The following is a 21,765-nucleotide window of genomic DNA, read 5'->3' as shown; positions in this document are numbered from 1 at the left end:
AGACCTGCCAAGTAGAGGGGTTCTTGGTATACACCTTGGGCTATCAGTTGAGACATTTGAAAGGCTTTGCTCAAGGAAATTTACAAAAGGAAATACACTGGTTTTGGCCAGATCAAAGGTATTTCCCTTTACTCACTCTGATGGCTAAAACAAAATTATATCCTTTCTGAATATAATCTATTCTAGAATCTTTATTATTTTTCATAAATATAATGGCATTCAATCAAATATTAGCATACATTCTATTAAACTGAATCAATTCTCTTTAAACCAAGAAGAAAAAGTGAAGAAAAATGAAAGCAGTTTCAAAATTACTAAGATATTACAGTTATCAGACAGAGAATTTAATATAATTATGGCTAATATATTTTTTAAATGGTGATTAAAAGATTTCAAATTTGATAAAATACCTGTAATTGACTTAAAAATCAGGTGTGAGTACTAGAACAGATAATCATTAAACTTGAAAAGAATTAAATAAAAATAATAAATTGAGGGAAGCAAATGTGGATCAAATTGATTGGGCTCCCAATTACCACATGGGAGGCCTGTGGTTCAGTTCCTGGTGCCTCCTAAAGACAGCGAGCTGGCCAGCGTCAAGCTGACACAAGAGACAAGAAGAAAAGCATAATGAGAGGCACAGCAAAGCAGAGAGCAGAGGTTCCTGGTGCCTCCTAAAGAGATTGAGCAGAAAGGTGAGCTGGCTCAATAGGCAGGCGTGGCAAGCTGAAACAGTGAGATGATGCAACAAGAGACACAGAGTATAAACATAAGAAGCTACACAACAAAACAGTGAATGGAGGTGGCTTAAGCCATTAGGCATCTCCACCCACCTTGGAGGTCCTGGCTTCAGTTCTGGTGCCTCTTAAAGAAATAAAGAATACAAACAGACACAGCAAGTGCAAACAATGAAGGAGTAAGGAGTGATAAATAACTAAAATAAATCTTTTTTAAAAGTTTATTAAAATAATAATAATAATAATAATAGTAACAGATTGAAACTCCTAGAGTTGGAAAAAAGAAAATTGTAAAAAAGGTTACAAAGATATGTTAAAAAGATGAGACATAATGGACATGGGGGAAATGGACCAAACCTCATCTTCCAAAAATTATTAAAAGCAAAACAACAACAAATAAAACAGGAAAGAGTGAATAAAGAATTGAATGAATTAGGAAAGATAAAGAGGAAAAGAGCAAAATTACAAGATGACAAGAAGTAAAGGACTAAAATTTTAATAATAGAAAGGAAAAACCAATAGAATAAAAATGATAACGAGAAAAGTCAGAGGGTCAGAGAGAAAGTTTTGGGAATATAAAGTAGGCAAATTAGGATTAACATTCCTATAATTTTAATCCATGAAAATAAAAAAAAAAACAATGTTACAGAGCCACTACTTAACAATAAAAGGAAAATAAAATGTTCTAGTAAAAAAGAAGAGCTGAAATTATCTTTGGAAAAGACACACCAAGTACCTGGGGAAGAAAAGTTACTCAAAATGAACAATACTGAGGCATATCCTAGCAAAGTACTCAACTGAAAGATAAAGAAATCTCCAAAAGAACTCCAGGAAAAAAAAAGATTAATTACATAGTAAAATAATTGGGCTGATTTCAGTCTTCTCAAAAGTGACATACAATACTTGATTAAAGGAAAATGGTGAAAGAAAACATGAACCAAGGATTTTGTGTTCAGCCAATGTGTCCTTTAAGTACCAAGTCAATAGAAAAAAAAATTGTTTCAAAATATAAGAGTTTCTTAAAAAATGAACTAGAAGAAGAGTTTCAACTAATCAAGGGAATAATGGAAAGCCTAAGCAATAAGACTGAAGGTGATCATTTGAGCATATATTGACACAGACCTTAGACTAAAACGAATATTGTGACAAGGGTGGAAAACTAATTTACAGATGCTATGTGTTTAACAAAGCAGAAAAATGCAATTAAATAAAACAAAGGGGAAAGAAAGAAGAAAATAGATAAAGCTCATTAACTGTATGAGCAAAAGATGGGAGTTAACATATTCCAATGAGAACTGATGAACTAAAGAACGAAGGAATAAAAAAGGGGAGCAGGGACTAAGGAAGTAAAAAGTACACAGGTAAAACTAGAACAAAATACAAAAGTGGCTAAAATTAACAAAATACTAAAATAAAGGTATCATCAATTAAAGTGCAAAGGATCCACATCTCATTAAGAAACAAAAAATATAATACTCATAACAATAAAATATTCTGAAAGAGTTGAAAAATCCCAGTTATATCAATAAATATAATGGGCTTAACTTTCCTATTAAAAGGAAAAGATTTTCAGTTTGGCTCACAAAGAAATACCCAAATATATGCTGTATATAAGAGGCAGAGTTTAAAAACAAAGGTGATTTTAAAAAGGCAAAATATAAATTGGATGGACAAAGGTATGCTATACAGATGCATACATTAAGAAAGCAGAAAGCAATCTCGATACCAGATGGAGAATTCAAGTCAAAAGCTGTAATGTAACACATAAAGTTCCTTCTTTAGTGCTAAAAGACACAATTCACTTAACACTTAAAATATTTACAAACCAAATATAGTTACCTTTATGCAGCAAAATCTACAGGTGATTAAAGGAGACATAGATAGTAGCATAGTAAAAAGTAAAGAGTAAAAATAATTGACTAAATTCCCATTTTAAAAATAGAATATAAAACACAAGAAAATTTATAATAAAAATAATAACAGAAATTAATGAGGTTCTAAATAGAAAAAAAGTAGACTTCATGAATAAATTAAAATCCTGGAGTATTTAGGGGTGTTGGTGGGGAATTAATAAAATAGCAAAATCACTAAAAGGAAAAAGGTGATAACACAAATACATAAAATAGGAAATGACAAATGAGAAGTAAAAATTTCAATAGAAGAAAATAATCTTTGTCAAATCATAAGAAACTACTTTGAGGACATCTTTACAAATAAACTTGAAATCTTAGGTTAAAAAAAAATGTCTAAGGAAATACCAATTACTAAATTGACCTTATAGGAGGTAGAAAGTATAAACAAACTAATTTCCATAGGAAAAGTTGTGATTAAGGAACTATTCCAACAACGCTTAAGGCTTACATATTTTACAATAGAATGCTACCAAACCTTCAAAATTAGATAATCCTAATGCCTTATTAGTTGTTCAGAACATTGAGAATGAAAGAACACTTCCTTTCATGAAGCAAGTATAACAAAGATATTACTAAAGAGATATTATTCTTTAAGCTTAAAGATATTACTAAAAGAGATGATAGATGAACATCATTCATGAATACCAGTGCAAAATATCAAATAATATTTTAGCAAACAGAACATCATGATCAAGAGTTCTTTATTCCAGAAATACAAAATTAGTTCAATTAATATTATGCAGAATATTAACATGCCTGATTGGGAAAAGCAACAAATGTTAAAAATAAGTTTTGCAAAATTTAACACTCATTTCTGACGTTTTTTAAGTCAAGAAAATTGAGAGATACTTTCTTAACTTTAATGATTTATATATGGAGAAATATTAGTGGCATTTCTAACAAGATCTAGAACAAGGAAACAATATCCACTGTCTCTGATACTATTCAACATTATGCTTGATATTAGTGAATGTTATTAGTCAAGATATATCAATTAGTATATGAATTGGTAAAGAAAAAAATAAAATTCTCTCTTTGCAGAGAACATAAAAGAACATTTTGAGAACTCAAAGAATCACTTATTACACTACCAATTTAAAAAATCAGTAAGATAGCAGGTTGAGAAGTGAGCATGAAAAATCAAAAGCATACACAAAAACATAAGCATTTGGATGACCACACGATAAAGAAAGCACCATTTATAATAGCAAAAATATATTAAATACTTAGGATTAAACTTTTAAATGTAAAAAAACCTATATGCATAAAACTTTAAAATATTCTTGAAAGAAACAAATAGATGTGAAGAAATGAAAAGATAGTGCCTGCTCCTGTGTTAAATAACTAAAAGTTATAAAAATGGCAGTTCCCCCAAAGTTAGCGTACAAATATAACAAAATCCAATAAAAAGAGTAAGATTTTATAGCGCTAAAATTATTGATACTAACATTCATTTAGAAGAAATACAAAAATAGCAAAGAAAACAATGAGGAGAAAAAATAAATCTAAACAAAACTATGAGGTGGAAATAGCCTTCTAAGATATTAATACTAAATGCTTTAGCGATTCTATATATTATCAATCTCTGCTATTTATACAGTGTGGTGGCACAGAAACAGAGAAGTAGATTAGGAATAGAACAGGAAGTTCATAAGAAAAATATAAGGTTGAAAGTTGACATCACAAATAGTGGCGGCAACGATTGGCTTTTTAATGAATGATTCTGGGATAACAGGGTAGCCAACTTGAAAAGAAAATTAGACTCATACTTCATACAATACACAGGAATAGACTTTAAAAATGAATTAGAGAACTAAATATAAAATATAAAATGAAAGTATACTAGAAGTAAATGCGGATGAATTTATCTTTATCATTAGTATAGAGACAGGCTTTCTAAATATGACTCAATATCCAGAGACAATAAAAGAAAAGATTGACTACATAATAATTTCTCAAAATCCAAAACAAATCCATCCTGAATAAAGTTAAGAGACATCTGGCAAATTGGGAGAACATATTTACAACATACATCACAGACTAAGGGCTAGGTTGCAGCTGTGACAGTTTCCTAAGGCAACTGTAACAAACTTCTGTAACAAAATAAAACAACACAAATTTAATCTCTCACAGTTCTAGAGGCCAGAAATCTGAAGTAAGGTGTTTGTAGGACTGAGCTCTTTCTGTAGACTCTAGGGTTGAATCCATTTCTTGCCTTTCCTGGCTTCTAATGGCTGTCAGCACTCCCTGGTTTGTGCCTACATTTACCTCTGCTCCACCTTCACATTAGCATTCCCTCTGAATCTGTCTCTGTATGTCTTGTTTTCTCCTCTTCTATCTGTGTCTCCCTATAATCACACTTGTAATTGAATTTGGAGTTCACTCAGATAACATTCATAGGTTCCAGGGATTAATATGTACAAATATCTCTTTTTGGGGGGAGAAGGATGGAATGGGTATCATCCAGCTCACTACTGTCAGTCCTCTGGCTGCCCCAAATTTATATCCATACCATGTGCATTATGTTTACTCTATCCAACAGCCCCCAAAATCTCAACCCATAATAGCACCAATTCCAATATCTCATCTAAATATCATCAGCTCAAAGGTCCTACATCTCATCAACGAAATCATCTAACTCAAGTGTTGGTAAGACTGTGGATATGATAGATCCTGAAGGAAGTTTCTTCTCCATCTGTGGACCTATGAAACCAAAACACCGGTTATCCGCTTCTAAAATACAATGATGGGCCAGGTATAGGATACATTATATACATTCCTATTTCAAAAGAGAGAAAATGTAAGGTAAAAAGGAATCATCAGTCCCAAGAAATATTGAAATTGAGCAGGGAAAATTCCAGTAGGTTTCAAGATCTGGGAATAATTCTCTGAGGCTCTAAGCTATACCCTCTGTGGCTGTGGCTCCACCCTCTGGTCCCTTTCTGTTCTTCCCTCTTACTCTGCTCCTATGGCTTCTCCAGTCTCTGCTTCTGTGTCTAAATCTCTGGTCTAAGACCCTGTGTCTACAGTTCTGCCATCAGAGTCATTCTTGCTTTATCTTGAAAAGTAGCACGTTTACAGCTGAAGCTCTATCAGTCCACTTTCTTCCTATAGACTTTTGGAAGTCGACAGCCATCTTTCACACTATCCTGTCTTTAACCCCTTCAGTCCAGACTGACAGTAGTTCTGCTGGTACAATATTCTCAAATCCTTGTGGATCTACTGTGCATGCTGTGGGGATCTATACCATTATACAAGAAGGGCCTTCACATAGCTTTCCAAGAATACTGTATCACTATTACTGGCTTCTGAAGAGAAGGTTGAGTGTAAGATGAGTCACATACCTAATCTCTTCAGCAAAAATCTGTCCAGTCTCTCTTGTTTCCAATGCACACTTGCCTAACTGTGAATCTTCTAATATTAGCCTCTTTCATTATCTGAACAGGTTGAAAATTTTCCAAATCATCAAGTTCTGGTTCCCTTTTGCTTATCATTTCTTTCCTCAATTTATCTGTTTCATCTAGCAATTTACTATAAACAGCAAGAATTTAATCAACACATTCAACACATTGCCTAGAAACCTTCTCAGCTTAATATCCAAGTCCATCACTTACAAATTCTGTTTTATAGACAACTGTATAATTCAATTCAGGCCCATTTTCTCTGTCAGTATAACAAGTATAACAGTATAACAAGGATCTGCCATTTCCAATAACATGTTCTTCATTGCCTTCTGAACCTTCACAGGCAGAGTTGTTAACATTCATATTTCAACAACAGTCTGTTCAATCCAAACTTTTTCTACAATGTGCTTCAAAATTCTTTCAGTCTCTACTTCTACCCATTACCAATTTCCAAAGTCACTTTTACATTTTTAGCTATTTGTTTCAATAGCATTCCTTATCCCAGGACCAACATCTGTATTAGTTTCCTGATGCTTTGTAAAATTGTCACAACTCAGTAAACACAAATTTCCCCTCTCAGTTCTGGAGGAGAGAAGTCTGAAAGCTAATGTGTTGGCAGGGTTGCACTCCCTCTTGAGGCTAGTGTGGAGATTCCACTCCTTGCCTCTTCCAGTTTTTGGCAAATGTCAGCATTCTTTGGCTTGTACATCTCTCTATGTTCTGTGTTTGCACATCACCATCTCTGCTGTGAATCTGTCTCTGCATGTCTATGTCTTCTCCTTGTCTGTCACAGTCTCTTTCTTATAAGGACACTTGTCCTTAGATTCAGGCCCCACTCATCTAACCTAGGATTATCTCCCACCTCAAGGTTTTAACCTAATTTTACCTGCAAAGACCCTTTTGCCCAATAAGGTAACATTCACCAGTTCCAGAGATTAGGACATGGACATATTTTTTAGAGACCTATTATAGTTCATAATATATAAATTCCTTTAAAAAATGAGTGATAAGTGCCCAAAATCTCAATAGAAAATAGGGAATAAATAAGAACAGAAATGTCATACAAATTATATTAAATTCACTAACCCGTAAACATATGATAAACATTCCAACTCACATATAACTAGAAAAACACAATTAAAATCTCACAAAAACATCCTTTTCAACTATCAGAATGGTCAAGATTCTAAAGTAGGACAATATATTCTTTTGTTGAAGCTGTGGGGAAATAGGAACTCTCATATATTCTTGGAGTTGAAAATGATACAGGCGGCAGACTTGGCCCAGTGGTTAGGGCGTCTGTCTATAACATGGCAGGTCCATGGTTCAAACCCAGGGTCTCCTTGACCCGTGTGGAGCTGGCCCATGCACAGTGCTGATGCGCACAAAGAGTGCTGTGCCACGCAGGGGTGTCCCCGCATAGGGGAGCCCCACATGCAAGGAGTGCGCCCCATAATGAGAACCGCCCAGCGCGAAAGAAAGTGCAGCCTGCCCAGGAATGGTGCCGCACACATGGAGAGCTGACACAACAAGATGACACAACAAAAAGAAACAGAGATTCCCATGCCACTGACAACAACAGAAGCGAACAAAGAAGACTCAGCAAATAGACACAGAGAACAGACAACTGGGGTGGGGGTGGGGGGTGAAGGGGAGAGGAACAAATAAATAAATAAATCTTTTAAAAAAATGATACAATCCTTGTGGAAGAGAATTCATTAATATCTAATAAACTATACATATACATGGATGTATCTTTGGAGAAATAATAAATCCCAATACTGCAAAAGGAAAATTCAAGATAAGATGATTGCTAGAAAGTAAGGAAATGCTAGTAAAATTATGAGGACATGAGAAATGACATAGAAGCCAATGTATAGGTGTTATCAGTAGTGAAATCTGGGGCAATATGAGCAAGAAAATACATAATGATAGCAATAGATATGAGTCCATAATGATATAAATTTTAAAAAGGAAGAAATGGAGGAAAAAGGTATAGCTCTTCCATATGCTAGAATTTCAATTAATACTGTAGAATGAATGGTGGCAATTTAAAATCATAGCTTAGCAAACTACAGTGTAATAACTGTTGCAGATGAGAATCATTGATGGGTACTAGATTATTGGGCAAAAATGCTATGAGAAATCTTTGCAGGGTTTCACAGTGCTTCTCCACAATACACTCATTAAGTAAAAAAGTAAAATAAGAAATTTACATTGGAGAAGCATGGCAGAAACCACCTGAAACAAGTAGCTAACATCAGCAGTAATATTATAATAATATCATGTACCTCCTAATTACTACATTGAAAGGGTACAACATTATTTCTGTGGTTGTCATGGCAGAAATGCATAACCTCAATCTAATCCTGAAAACATCAGATAAATTCAGACTGAGAGACTGTCAACTCCCAGTACTAATTAAAATTATTAAGGACTTGAAAGAAACAGAAAAACTGGAAACTGTGCCAGACTGGAAGAAACTAAGGAGAAATGAGAAAAAATGCAATGTGTGATCTTGCTTTGGTTTTGGATGACGAAACAAAACAACAGCAACAGAAAAAAAACAGAATATTACTTAAACCACTGACATCATTTGATTGAAGTCAACAGCATAGTATCAATATTAATTTCTTGGTTTAGGTAATGGTTTGATGGTTAAGATATAGGGTTGAAGGGTTTATGGGATTTCTATGTACAGATACCAGTTGGCTAAGGCTAAAATTTATTTTGAAATTAAAAGATTAAAACAAACTGTATGAAACAGTAAAGTCTAGGAAAAGAGAAGGAAATAATGATAGAAATATTTCAAAACAATATAATTTAAGATAACTTTTGAACAAATTAGTAAAGTCAAAATTTGATTCTATTGAAATACATATAAAATTAAAAGTCCTTCATGTGTAATTAATGACAAATGAATACCAGCATTACTAAAATCAGAAAGGACAAAGGGAAAAATCACTAAGATCCTAAAAATATTTTTAAAACTGTTATAAATATATATTATAAAGTGACCAGCAAATTTGAAAATTTAGATTAAGTTCCTTAAAAAAACTGAATTTAGCAAGACTGACAAAAGAGTAGAAAGTCTGCATAATCTGACTTGCAAGAGGTTGAACTGTTAATTTTATTTTTCTAAAAAAAAAATTATAGGTCAAGATGAGTTCACCAAAGAATTCTTCCAAATATTTGAAGAATAGCATCCATCTTAAATACGCTCTTTCAAGGTAGAAAACAGAGAAAATATTTATTGACTCACTCTTATATGCTAGTACAATCTTGATCCAAAATGAAAAACACTATACAGAAAGGAAAATAACTGGCCAATGCTTTTCATGAACACAAATATAAAATTCCAAAACAAAATATAAGCAAACTTAATCCAGTAATATTTTTAACGGGTATTACATCACAAACACACAGGATTTATTATAGGAGTGCAAAATGGTTTAAGTTTTAAAAATCAAAGTAAATTATAGAACAAATGATAAGAAGAAAGTACAAAATAGTATTATTATGATTTTGATAAATGCACAAAAAAGAGCACTTGAAACATTAGGGAGGAAAAAAGCCTAGCCAAATAAAGATAGAAGGACTAGAAAAGAATATGTAAAAAAAAATAAAAAAGAAACAAAAAAAAAGAGGAAGACTGGAAGTGAAGAAAGAAGGAAGCAAACATCCTACCCCTAATAGTGTAACATTGATAGCTTTTCCTGAAATCAGGAACAAGCCAGGATTATTCAGCATTGTACTCTAGTCTGAGCCAGTGTAACATGCATGATAAAAAGAATAAAAAAGTTAAAGATTTGAAGTTAAAAAGTAAAATATTCATTTTTTTGCAAAATAGAAATGCTTTGCAGATATAGTCATTATTTTGTATGCTATAAAATTCTAAATAATCTACTAGATAAGTAAACACATTAAAAATTCATCAAAGCTCATGAAAGAATAAATATGCAAAAATGTTTTATTTCTATATTTGGCTGCAAAACTTAGGAACTAAAATTTTTAAAAATATTTACAATTGGATATATATCTCCAAAATGTAGAATTAAATCTAAAACAGCACCCAAACAGATGCAATACTTCTTCAAAGAAAACATTAATAAAAATAAATGGAAGAATATATTATATTTATAAATTGAAAGATTCAATATGGCAAAGATTTCAATTTCCTTATATTGACTATAGATTTATTGAAATTCCAGTCAAAATCCCTGTTGATTTATATGTCTCTTTCTTTGGCTATTTTTTTATTTGCTTTGAAGAGTCATGGGAAAATTGTCAAGTTAATTATATTATAACATTTACACCAAAATGACAAGGAGCAAGAATATCAGACAATTTTGAAGAAAAACAATGTTAGAATGCCTACAATACCTATAATATCATGACATTATAATTATATATCAAAACATTGCGGCATGGACAAACAATTAGAACTTCTACTTATATTTCAAATACGAGCTCTTTTATGAGTTAATTCTCAGCTCGTCAGGCAGTTCCACCAAAACTCTGCTGTTTCACACTTAGTTGCAGTATTTGTAAAATAAATTCCATTAAAAATGTTTATATATCTTCCGGTGAACACCTCAGCATCGGTGACCATTCCACCTAATCCTTAAATCCAGCAGAGCCATAACATACATCAAACACTCAAGGAATATCAAGTAAATAAATACAATGGTATAATTGAGGCGGGAAAAATGTTGCATTCCTTTAAATCTATGATGATACCTAATCCATGAAATATCTAAAATATCTGAAAATATGTGCTCTTAGGGGTGTTGCAGACACCTGTTAAGTGGCCATCAATCAGACATCACCTATTCCCACTTTGTTCTCTAGGGAAGTCACTACAACAACCAACCTCACTGTTAAGCAGCACTGCCTTCAGCTGCTCTAACTCCTTTTGTATCGCGCCATTCCACACGCTGGGGGAACAGAGGCAGGCTCGCTTACCCTGATGCAGACAGAAATCGCACTCAAGCAGTATAGATTAGTCTCACTTCTCTAGTGTGAAGTAAATTAAAGTGTTGCGTTGCCTGACCCAGAGCATTTTGGCCAACCAACATGAGGGAACCTCTTCCCCTGTTCTTTTGGACTTTGTGCTGTGCAGCCAGTTAGAAAGAAACTTACCTCTCTTCTTTAGTGTAAAGTAGGGCATGCAGAACTACCATTTACTGACCCTGGTGCAAGCAGTTTTTGGTCACCCTGGGAGATGAGCCATGATGGAATTTCTTCTCCTGCTCTTTTAAACTTTGTACTATGTAAGTAATGAAGAGATTATTTGCCCTTTCTGGACTCTTTACACTGTGCGATTAATATTCAGATCATTTTCTGAAAGTTTCAGGAGCCCTCAATATGTGTTCCCATGACACACCATTGTAGCAAGTCTATGGTCTGCATAGACTTAAAAATACTTCACAGTTACCAAAATCCCAGATTGATAACCCAGGCTTACCTCCTATGTCTGGGCGAAGTTTATTGTCATAACCTTGAAGCAATGAGTTGAGAATTTGTGTGATGTCTCCTTCGTGAATCTTTGGTGCCAAGACCCAAGTTTTGTTCACTGTTAGGTCCTCATCATCTTCATCATCTGCTTTATCAACACTAAATAATTCAAAAAAATTTTGGATGATAAAAAAGTGCAACCAAATTGTGTATGTAAAAACCTTAGTCTAAGGTTATTATATGTAAAGGATTAATGAGAGGGAAAAAATTGCAAATATCATGTTACATTCATTAGAAGTAAACACTCATTGTATGAAATGTCCTGATACAATTATACTTGATAACTAAGAAATGAGAACAAAAATATAAAATACAATAACATTGAAGTAATAAAATAAACCTTGCTCATCCCCAGAATTATCATTAAATACCACAGGGGTTGTGCATTGAACATGTGAGTTGTGCCTTCTAGAGTTGTGCCACACATAATCTGCACAGCCATGGGTGGTGTCTCTAAAATACCACACTCAAATATAGAATTGAAAGATAAAATATTAAAGAAAGAGTTATAGTAGTAGGCTGGTAAAATGTATTAAAATTGATGTATTGGGAAGAAGAATTGAGAAGAGAGAAGTGAAGAAAAGTATGAAGGAAAAAGAGCATTGTATCCATCCATTCCTCTTTCTTTCAAGTAAGAAGAACCCAGATATCTCATTATAAGAACTGTATTAAAGATTATTTTATCTTCAAGCCATGAGTAGGTGGCTTACCCTATCACAATTTTGTTTGTTTGTTTGTTTCTGTATGACTATCAAATTTTACGACTGAAAAAGAAACTCAGAGATCAAATAACCCATTGTTTTATAAATGAGAAAACCTAAGGCCATAGGGAACTAGTCAAAGCACAAGCCTATTTATTAACAAAAGTAAGAATTAAATACTGAATCTACAGCTAATCCTTCTTACTAGGCCTGTGTGTTTAAGAAATGGTGTATTCAGTTTAATACTGAATCATGATAGAAAAATGAGGTAATAGAGATATTTTTCTACAATTCATGGATATATTTATGAAAAGTAACAAGACTCTTTTCTTTATTACCCATAAGTAATCCTATCTTCATTTCAATAAGATCATCCTGGACCATATTTCAATAAATCCCTGTTGCTACAACAGAAAAGTGTCCAACAAACTAGGCACTTACTAGGAAAATCAGGAAAATCCATCATATATGAAGTTATTTACATATATTTCAGAACTTTCTGGAAGGAAATAGCCTACAGTTTACCTTGATACCTTACGCTGATCCATCTACATTTATTCATTCAGATCTCTTTTGCACGGGAACCAAACGTGTTTGCTTTGCCAGTGCAACCCCCACTCTCCCCCAACACTACTTTTACTTCTAAGTATAAATTAGCATCATAAACTAACACTTAACTTTCAGTGTATTTACTTTCTCATTTCATATTCAAAATAACTCTGTTCATAGAGTGTATTATTATCAATGTTAAATTATTATCAACTTCCCATCACACTAACAGCTGTCTTGGTCATGTGACCAAGCAAAAGATTCCATGACAGAGCCTGGTTCACAGTCCCTTCCTTGCCCTCCTGCCAGAAGACCAGCTTTGCTCAGATAGAAGCTACTCCACCACGTCACTTCCAGAATGAAAGCAACAATGAGCACAGTCAAAGCTAATTTACAGTGAACAACAAGCATTAGTGAGAAATGAACTTTTAGTTTGTAAGTTGAGTTTTGGAGATGGTTATTACCACAGCATCATGTAATATATTCCAATTGATATTCTCTTCATGGTTCATATTATTTTCATTTAACGTTTTAGAAAATGACTTGAGACATGTAGCAACACATGCCCAAGTTCTACCATATCAAAATCTCATCAGCTATTCCCACCAAACCTATTTCAGTTAAGCATCCAGTCTTAGTGAAATCTATGGCAACAAAATTTTAGCCTCCTCAAATGAACATACCTCAAGTAAATAAAGTTGCTCGCTACACCAGAAAAACAACAAAAATCTTTCCAGTACAGTCAGAGGCTAACTGTTAGATTTCAAAACTTCATTTTTATTATAATTTCCTTTCCATTTTACAGATCAAGAAACTATGAGAAGTTAAAAAATTTGACACAGATAACATTATTAAGGTGGATGATACAGGATATTGACATTCACTCTATACAATGAGGACAATAAAATACTGTTTTCAGTTTGAGAGCAATGAGTATGAAGACATTGATTGTCATTTGACAATGAGTATGAAGGCACTGATATTGTATTAAGGAAGAACTAACTGCTATAAAGTATACAATGACCAACACATACACCTGTGTAAATTCTGGGAATACGGATAAAACGGAAGTAATTAGAATTACTGTCTTTGTGTCCTCCAGGAAATTTTTCTTACCTCATTAGACTTGCTGAGATACTGACAACAATGAGGTTTTAGACAGCCATTCAGCAATAAATTCCAGTTTTATAGTGTAAACTGTCTTGTGTCTAGAGGCAGGTCACTGCAGATAACAAGCAGTTGATCTTTCTATGAACTATATGATTATAGCCAAATGAAATTTTTTGGAAAAAAAGAAAAGACTTTTTAAAGTAAAAAACATTTTGGTAATCTATCAAACATACATCATCATGATTTATAGTACCTTTTTCCCAGGTGGCACAGAGGTAATGTAAAAATCGACCTCGAGAATAATACAAAACTATATTTCTTCATTTTGGGAAATCAAAGAAGAGAGACTTCATTAAAGTTAATTTTTCTGTACCTACCTCTAAACTCTCTAATTTACCATCAGAATATTCATTAATATTTTTAATATTCTAAAAAATAATTTGAATATCATTTTGACATTATTTTGGTGATTAAAACTTATTTGCTGAAATCTGAAAAAAAACTAGTGTTTGTATTATACACAATGGTGTCTTTCTGAAACTGTGGGGTGACTTTGTAATTTTTACATATTTTGGGTAACTCTTTGGGGAATGTGGCTATGCCTTTTTAATACAATACTCTGAGAATTTCTAGACCCACATGCAAGCACTTCTCTTTAATAATTTTATCCTTAACAGAAATAATTGTATATTCCTGAGTATATATAATTGTTCTAACTATTTATTATAATGTTAGATGCTGCTATTTGCTGCTGCTGAATGCCTTTGATGCACCATTCGGTGCATTCCTTATTTCAGGAGCTTTGTTAGGTTCATTCTACAAGTTCTGTCTTTGACCCACAGTAATATCATTGAATAAATATTAATATTCAGATTTCACAAATGAGAAAAAGAAGTCTACAGAAAACTCAGAACCAACTATTAAATGGACAGCCAGAATTTAAAAGAAGATTGGGTTAGTTTGAAAACTTACTTTCTCTCTCCTCTGAAATTTCCATAATACCACCTCATTTTATCTTTTTTCTTTAAGGAAGTACCAGGGATTGAACCCAAGACATGGGAAGCAGGCACGTAACCATTGAGCCACATCCACTCCAATGAGAGTCATTTTTCGGCATGTGTGTTTGTTTCTAGGAGATACCAGAGACGGAACCCGAGACCTCACACATGGGAAGCAGGCACTCAACTGCTTGAGCTACATCCACTCCCTCATCTTATCTTTATTGAGCAATCCAGGGAGGTTCAGTTTTGAATTTTCTACTTTATAAGTACACAGAAACATTTATAGTAGGTAGTCGGGAAGTGGATTTAGATTGTAAATGGGGTAGATGCTGAGTCTTCACCCTTAAATTCTGAGAAGGTAAAAAAAAATTTTTTTCAATGATTAACACACTTTCTGATGGATAAGATTTTATAACAACAGCTGTCCTCAATCTTCTGATTCAATGCTTTAATTTATGGAATAAATACAATGTACTGAGAATGTTCTAAATTCTAGGAATTCAAGGACAAATAAAACTATATTCCTGATCTGCATGATCTTAATTTCTAAAAAAGGAGAAATACGTATCACTATGTAATCCATGATAGTAAACATTAAAAATGATAACAGAATGTTTAAGTAAATAATGATAAATCCATAAGATGGAATGTATGCAGCCATTCAGTTGATGATTTTGAAGTGTTTGTAAAAACTTGAAAGTATGTTAGTTGCTTAATATTATATTCAAAAGAATATGTAAAAATTTGCTTTCATCATGAAACCAAATATGTATAAAAGATGTTTAAGATATTTGATGGGGATGCAGTTTAATATATATAGTAAATATTCTGCACTAGAATGGCTATATAATTTTTTAAATGTCTGCATTTTGAAAGTATTCTATAATCTTCCTGTATTGTTTTTATAACATAAACACATGAAAAGGAGTTAATTTGACATCATTAACTATCTAAAAAATGAACGTGCCTTTTCTTATATACCAAATAGTGCTCCAAAATAAAATTTTAATTTTAAATAACTAAGCAATTAATTAGAGCCTTTTATAGAGAAAAGTATAGCTGAATCCCCTGTCAGTAAAATGACTATGGCTGCCCTAAAAAGTCCCTATTTCTCTTGCTGGGGGAACATAGTCGACAGACAGCCCAGTTGCCAGTCCTGTGGTTCAACAGTGCATCTGTGCAGCCCAAAACTTCCTAGGCTGCTTTCAGGCAATAACTGAGCATTAAATAGCTGAATCCCCTGTCAGTAAAATGACTATGGCTGCCCTAAAAAGTCCCTATTTCTCTTGCTGGGGGAACATAGTCGACAGACAGCCCAGTTGCCAGTCCTGTGGTTCAACAGTGCATCTGTGCAGCCCAAAACTTCCTAGGCTGCTTTCAGGCAATAACTGAGCATTAAAAGTGAAGACCCATTCCTGTAAGGTGAGGGGTTCCCCATCCCCACTCAATTTACCATAGAAGGGCACTGCAGTCTGAGACTTTTTTTACCCAAATTCCTTCATCCTCCTTCTACTTCACTGGAGTGAGATCTGCATCATTGACTGAAAGCTCACCCTGTCTAATTCCACTTCCTTCCTTTTACATTTCACAGGCATTTCTCACAAATGTCTCTTAAATTTATAATCCCATCTTGGCATCTCAAAATAAAACCTTCTCAAAGGTTTTAATTCTTGATTTCTTCAGCTGAAACCTGTATTTGCTAAAGGAAGTTTGTAAGTCAAATAGAATTTTATATTACTAAACTCAATTGCTTTTAAATATACATTATAAAAATCTCTCTGGTGGAATAATAAACTACTATATGTGAAAGGAAGTATTTTAATGTCCGAATTACTCTTCTTTTATATAACAAAAAAGTTTTGAATGAATGATGATGAAGAGATAATTTAGGTAAAGACAAGACATGCCATGCCATATAATAATAAAGAGAATTCACTTGTATCACTAGTATAAACAAACAAAATATATATGCCCAAATATGTCAATCAAATAATATAAACTATTTTTCATACATAGGCTAAATATTCAGATTTACCCAACACAGTCTTTGTTTGCACCTGCTCCCTGAAGCAAGCAGTATTAACACCTCGTTTTCACTCACAAAATGGCCTAATTTGGATAATAAACTATCTAATTTCCATGTATATAGTTCAATAAAGGTGACTGCAAGTGTTCTGGTTTGACATGTAAAGGAGCTTTTTCCTATAAGCTAAGCTAGCAGAGATAGAACTCAGAGCAGCTTAATAAGTTGCCTGAGAAATATTATTAAGTTCTGAAAGAATATTGATAGATTTTTTTCTAGATTTTTGTTTAAAAATATTGTATATTGTAATTGCAACTGAACTACACTGAGGAGACCGTTTTTATATTTCATTGGAAGAAAAAAGGCAAGTAGCTGCTACTTACACTAAGTCTTAGTTTGCTGGGGTTGCTGTCACAAAGTACCAAAGAACTGGATGGCTTAAAACACCAGTAATTTTTTGTCTCACAGTTCTGGATGCTAAAGTCCTAACTCTCTAGGATTCGGTAGGACCATGCTTACCCTGTAATCTGTAGTGTTCTGGTGGTGATTTGTGGCATAACTCAATCTCTGCCTCCATCACATGGCCGTGTTCTCGCTCCTGTTTCCTACTTAATGTGTCCAAATTTCCTCTCCTTATGAGTACATCTACTGAGACTGGTTTAGGACCCACCCCAATCTAATTTGTCTTGATATTAACTTCAAAGATCCTATATCCAAATAGGATCATATTCACAGGACTTGGGGTTAGGATTTGAGCATATCTTTTGGGGGAATACAATTACATTTCAATCTTTGACAGTAAGTATGGGAAAAAAGAATGGATACAAAATATAACAAATGTTTTTCAACTACTTCCAATTCAACACTTTTGCATGATTTAATTGATCATCATATCTACACAGAGAAAAGACCTCCCCTTGTGGTTTTATTATTTAGGATGAAAAGACTCTTAACAACCTACAAAATACCTTGATAAACAGAGTTGGTAAAGGAAAAACATCTGCTATTTACTTCATTTAACATTGGTAAGAAATGGGAGAGACAACAAAGAAAGGCAAATGCTTCTAACCCACCATTAAATCTACATGCCCTAAGATCTGATCAAGTAGCTAATGGCAAAGCTTCTATTATACTGCAGTTCTGCAGTAGAGAGATAAAACCTTTTCTACCAACAGGCAGCATTTTACATGGACAGCTTTTGTTCTGCCAAAATATAATCAAGCAACAATTGTGTATATAGTACAAGTCCATTGCTAATCACAATTTACATAAAAGCTCATTGGTTAAACACAATGAGCACTTGGTCTTTCTGTGCTTAAGTGAATTAAGCTCAGGATGAACTAATATTTTCAGCCCAACAATTGCTAGGTATATGAACTCATTTTCTTTTACCTAAAATATCCTTTTCTTATGACATATTCTGACTTCAGAAAGAGTTCTTTTTCAGTAAGTATGTTGAAAGTAAAATAAAATAATTGATAATAATTCTAAACAATTTATTTGCAGTTGTATTTTTCTGGATGCAAAGAGAGAAAAGGGTGAAGAAGAACCCTAAAGGGTTACCTGCCTCATTCCTCCACTTTCAAATATAATCACATTTATATCATTATTTTGATTATAATTGCACAATCTGTCTATAATCTGCTCCATACTCTTGAATACATTTCCCTTTTCACATTTCATTAATTTGCTACTCATTATAGTTTGTCATTTCTCAGACTAGATTTAAATGTGTTTTATAAAATATTATGAATAGATTGATTAATGATGTTTCCTTGGAACATATTATAACTATATATAATGTTTTCTTTTTAATTTGCTTGTCAATGTTAATATTCAATATTTCAATGCAATCGTTCTAAATTCTACACCCACCCCCACACATACATATATACCCTCCTTATTGTCACCCAGTTCCTCCCCCTCCTTTCTTTCCTATTATCTATGTATTATCTCTCTATATCTATCTATCTACTTAGATCATCTATTTAACTTTCTAACTTGCATATATGTGAAATTATGACTATGAGCTCAAAATTGCACAGCTATGGAACATTAAATAGAAATGCTAATCACCTTGAAAATGTCTTTCGAGATATAAGCAACCCTATCCTATTTTAATTTACCTTCTCAAAATATCTTGTTAAATCATAAAGTTGTTTACAACCTGCAAAATCTCATAATATACAATAGCTCTATGTTTAAGCAATAGTGCTACTTACTGCTTTGCTTTTAAAATTACACTTTAAAGAATGATAAACTATTTCCTTAAATAGAATGATATGGGAATTTCATTCTGCAAGTAGTAACACTCTCAATTGTAATAGGTGAGGTAGATAAGAATATGCATTTAATTCTATGGTATAATATTTTATTGCTATCTAATAGATAAAGACCTATGCTGGCAAAGATAAAACTAAAAAATTTACAGGAAGGTACGTCACTAGATGTCCTAATACATCCTGAGCTTTCATTAAATATTAAAATACTTATCTGAAGTAGCTTTAGAATGACAGAAAACTTTCATTATCAATACACTAAAAATACTTGGAAGTGGGGTCAAATACCAATAAATAAAATGTCATAGTTCTGCCATTTATAATTACCCAAATGGTTACTTTTACTGACAGTCTTTATTTCTTTATGCCACTTTGAACCACTATCTGTTTCCTTTCCTTTCTATCTGTAGAACAACTTTGTCCTCTGAAGTTCTAGGGAAACATACCTTTTTATGTCTCCTCTGCTTCTAACTATGACTGCCCTCAGATCTAGGCCCCCAGCGATGTGAAACTGGTAATCCAAAGCAGTGATTAGCAATAGCAATATGTTCCCCATACCCAGATCTTGGAGAACTGGATTTTTATGTGCCTTTCTGGCACCAGAAAGTTAGCTTAGTGGTAGCTGCTTTCTTTGAGATTGGGGATAGTAACTGCTATAAGGAGAGAGTAATCTACTGGTATTTAATATAATTTACCAGTATCATCCTTCTGCTTTTTCCTGGATTCTTAAATATTATTAACGAATTATTCCAAACAAGTTTAAAATTTTAATGCAGTTTTTATTAAAATTCTATATTTTGAATGTAACAGGTAAAATCACAATAAAGTTTACGTAGATGAACCAATATGTAAGCTTACAAAAAATCATTGAAAAAGAATAATTATTAGAAGGAATTTTCTCAAACAGTATTAAAAATAAAATAAGATTAGTGTAATCAAATCTTAGTGTGCAATGTATAAAAAATCAATAAGAGCAAAATTAAGCATAAAATAAGATTCCATGTCTACTAAAATTTAATATAGGATAAAAGTCACAATTTATAAATGAAAAGATGAATTATTCAGGAAATTGTATTGAAATGATTTATAATCTATTTAGAAGAAAATTAAATTCCTATCTTAAACAATAAATTTAAAATAATTAAATGGTTAACTGTAATAAATAATACTAGAAAATTATGAAACTACTAAAGATAAAATGAGAAATGTATTTTTTAACTTTATTGTAAAAAGATCTTTCTATGCAACATGTATTGGAAAGGAAAAAAATTGAAGTAAAAGAGAAAAGAAAAAGAAGAAGGAAAAGTAGAAGGAGAAAGAGGAGGAGAAGGAGAAGAACAAGAAGAAGAGGAGGAGGAGGAGGGAGAAGAAGAAGAAGAAGGAAAAGAAGAGGAGGAAGAAAAACAAACTTCAGGATGGCAAAGGACAATTCAGACAAAGATCACAATTGAGCATACACATCAGTAGGTCAAGGAGGAAATCGCAAAAGAAACCAGTAATGACTTTAAATGTAAATGGGATAGATGGGCAAGATGGCGGCTGAGTGAACATCCCTGTTAGAGTCTTCTGCAGGGAATCGGCTGGGCAGCGTTGGAGACTCTTTGGGACCGGATTGTTTCGGGATTTTTGCTGGTCCGGAGGTGTCTGGACATCGATTTGGAGGGAAGGTAACAGAGAGGATTCATCTGTGAAATATACACGGAGATCCCAGCTACCTGTAGAGGATTCCCTTCTTGGGTAGGCGGAGACGAGGCATCTAGCCCCGCTCGGTGGGGCTGAGCCAGGCCGGGCCGCAGCGGCGGACGCCGGAGCGGGGCCGGGCGGGGCCGAGCCAGGCCGAGCCGGGCCGCGGTAGCGTTTGGAGCCGGGCGGGGCCGGTGCAGGCCCCGGCTGCCGGCCGCGGTAGCGCTTGGAGCCGGGCGGGGCCAGTGCAGGCCCCGGCTGCCGGCCGCGGTAGCGCTTGGAGCCGGGCGGGGCCGGTGCAGGCCCCGGCTGCGGGCCGCGGTAGCGCTTGGAGCCGGGCGGGGCCGGTGCAGGCCCCGGCTGCGGGCCGCGGTAGCGTTTGGAGCCGGGCGGGCCCGGGTCAGGCCGCGGCGGGTACGGAGCCGGGCAGGGCCGGTCCAGGCCGCGGTGGCGGGAGGTGGACCCCGGAGCCGGCTGGGCCGCTGTAGCGAGCGAAGCTGGGCGGAGCCAGGCCAGGCCAAGGCGGCGTGAGGAGCCGGGCAGAGCCGGTCCAAGCCTCCGCGGCGGGCGGAGCCGGGCCTGCGGAGGGGTTTCTGGTTTTGTTTTTTTTTTTTGTTTTTTTTTTTAATTTTACTTAATTTTTTTTTTTTTTTTTTTTGAGCATCTGCAGTACCGGGGAGTTCGTGGGCCCTGGGCGGCCTATTGGGGGTTTGTGGGAAGGGAGGTGCTTGCAGACCCATTTGGGCAGACAGACGGGGGGGTTTTAGGGCAAAGCGGGGGGAAGTTGTTGTTTTAGATAGTGTTGCAATTGTGACACGTGTGTACCTGTATCTCTCTTCTCCCTATCC

The 21,765-nt window shown here is 34.4% G+C and overlaps 1 protein-coding gene across 2 annotated transcripts in view; it reads right to left on the bottom strand.

Moving 5' to 3' along the window:
* GABRG1 (gamma-aminobutyric acid type A receptor subunit gamma1) overlaps nt 1–21,765 on the bottom strand; it is a 93,504-nt gene that overhangs the window by 50,428 nt on the left and 21,311 nt on the right. For both annotated transcript variants that reach the window (XM_004458584.3, XM_071216652.1), the window contains exon 2: nt 11,522–11,670. In XM_004458584.3, coding sequence (XP_004458641.2) covers nt 11,522–11,670 — 149 coding nt within the window. The remainder of the gene's footprint in view (nt 1–11,521; nt 11,671–21,765) is intronic.

Source organism: Dasypus novemcinctus, chromosome 1, assembly GCF_030445035.2.
Source record: "Dasypus novemcinctus isolate mDasNov1 chromosome 1, mDasNov1.1.hap2, whole genome shotgun sequence".
Classification (NCBI taxonomy): domain Eukaryota; kingdom Metazoa; phylum Chordata; class Mammalia; order Cingulata; family Dasypodidae; genus Dasypus; species Dasypus novemcinctus.
Note: the sequence above shows the minus strand (reverse complement) of the source record. Positions and strands in the feature narration are given on the sequence as shown.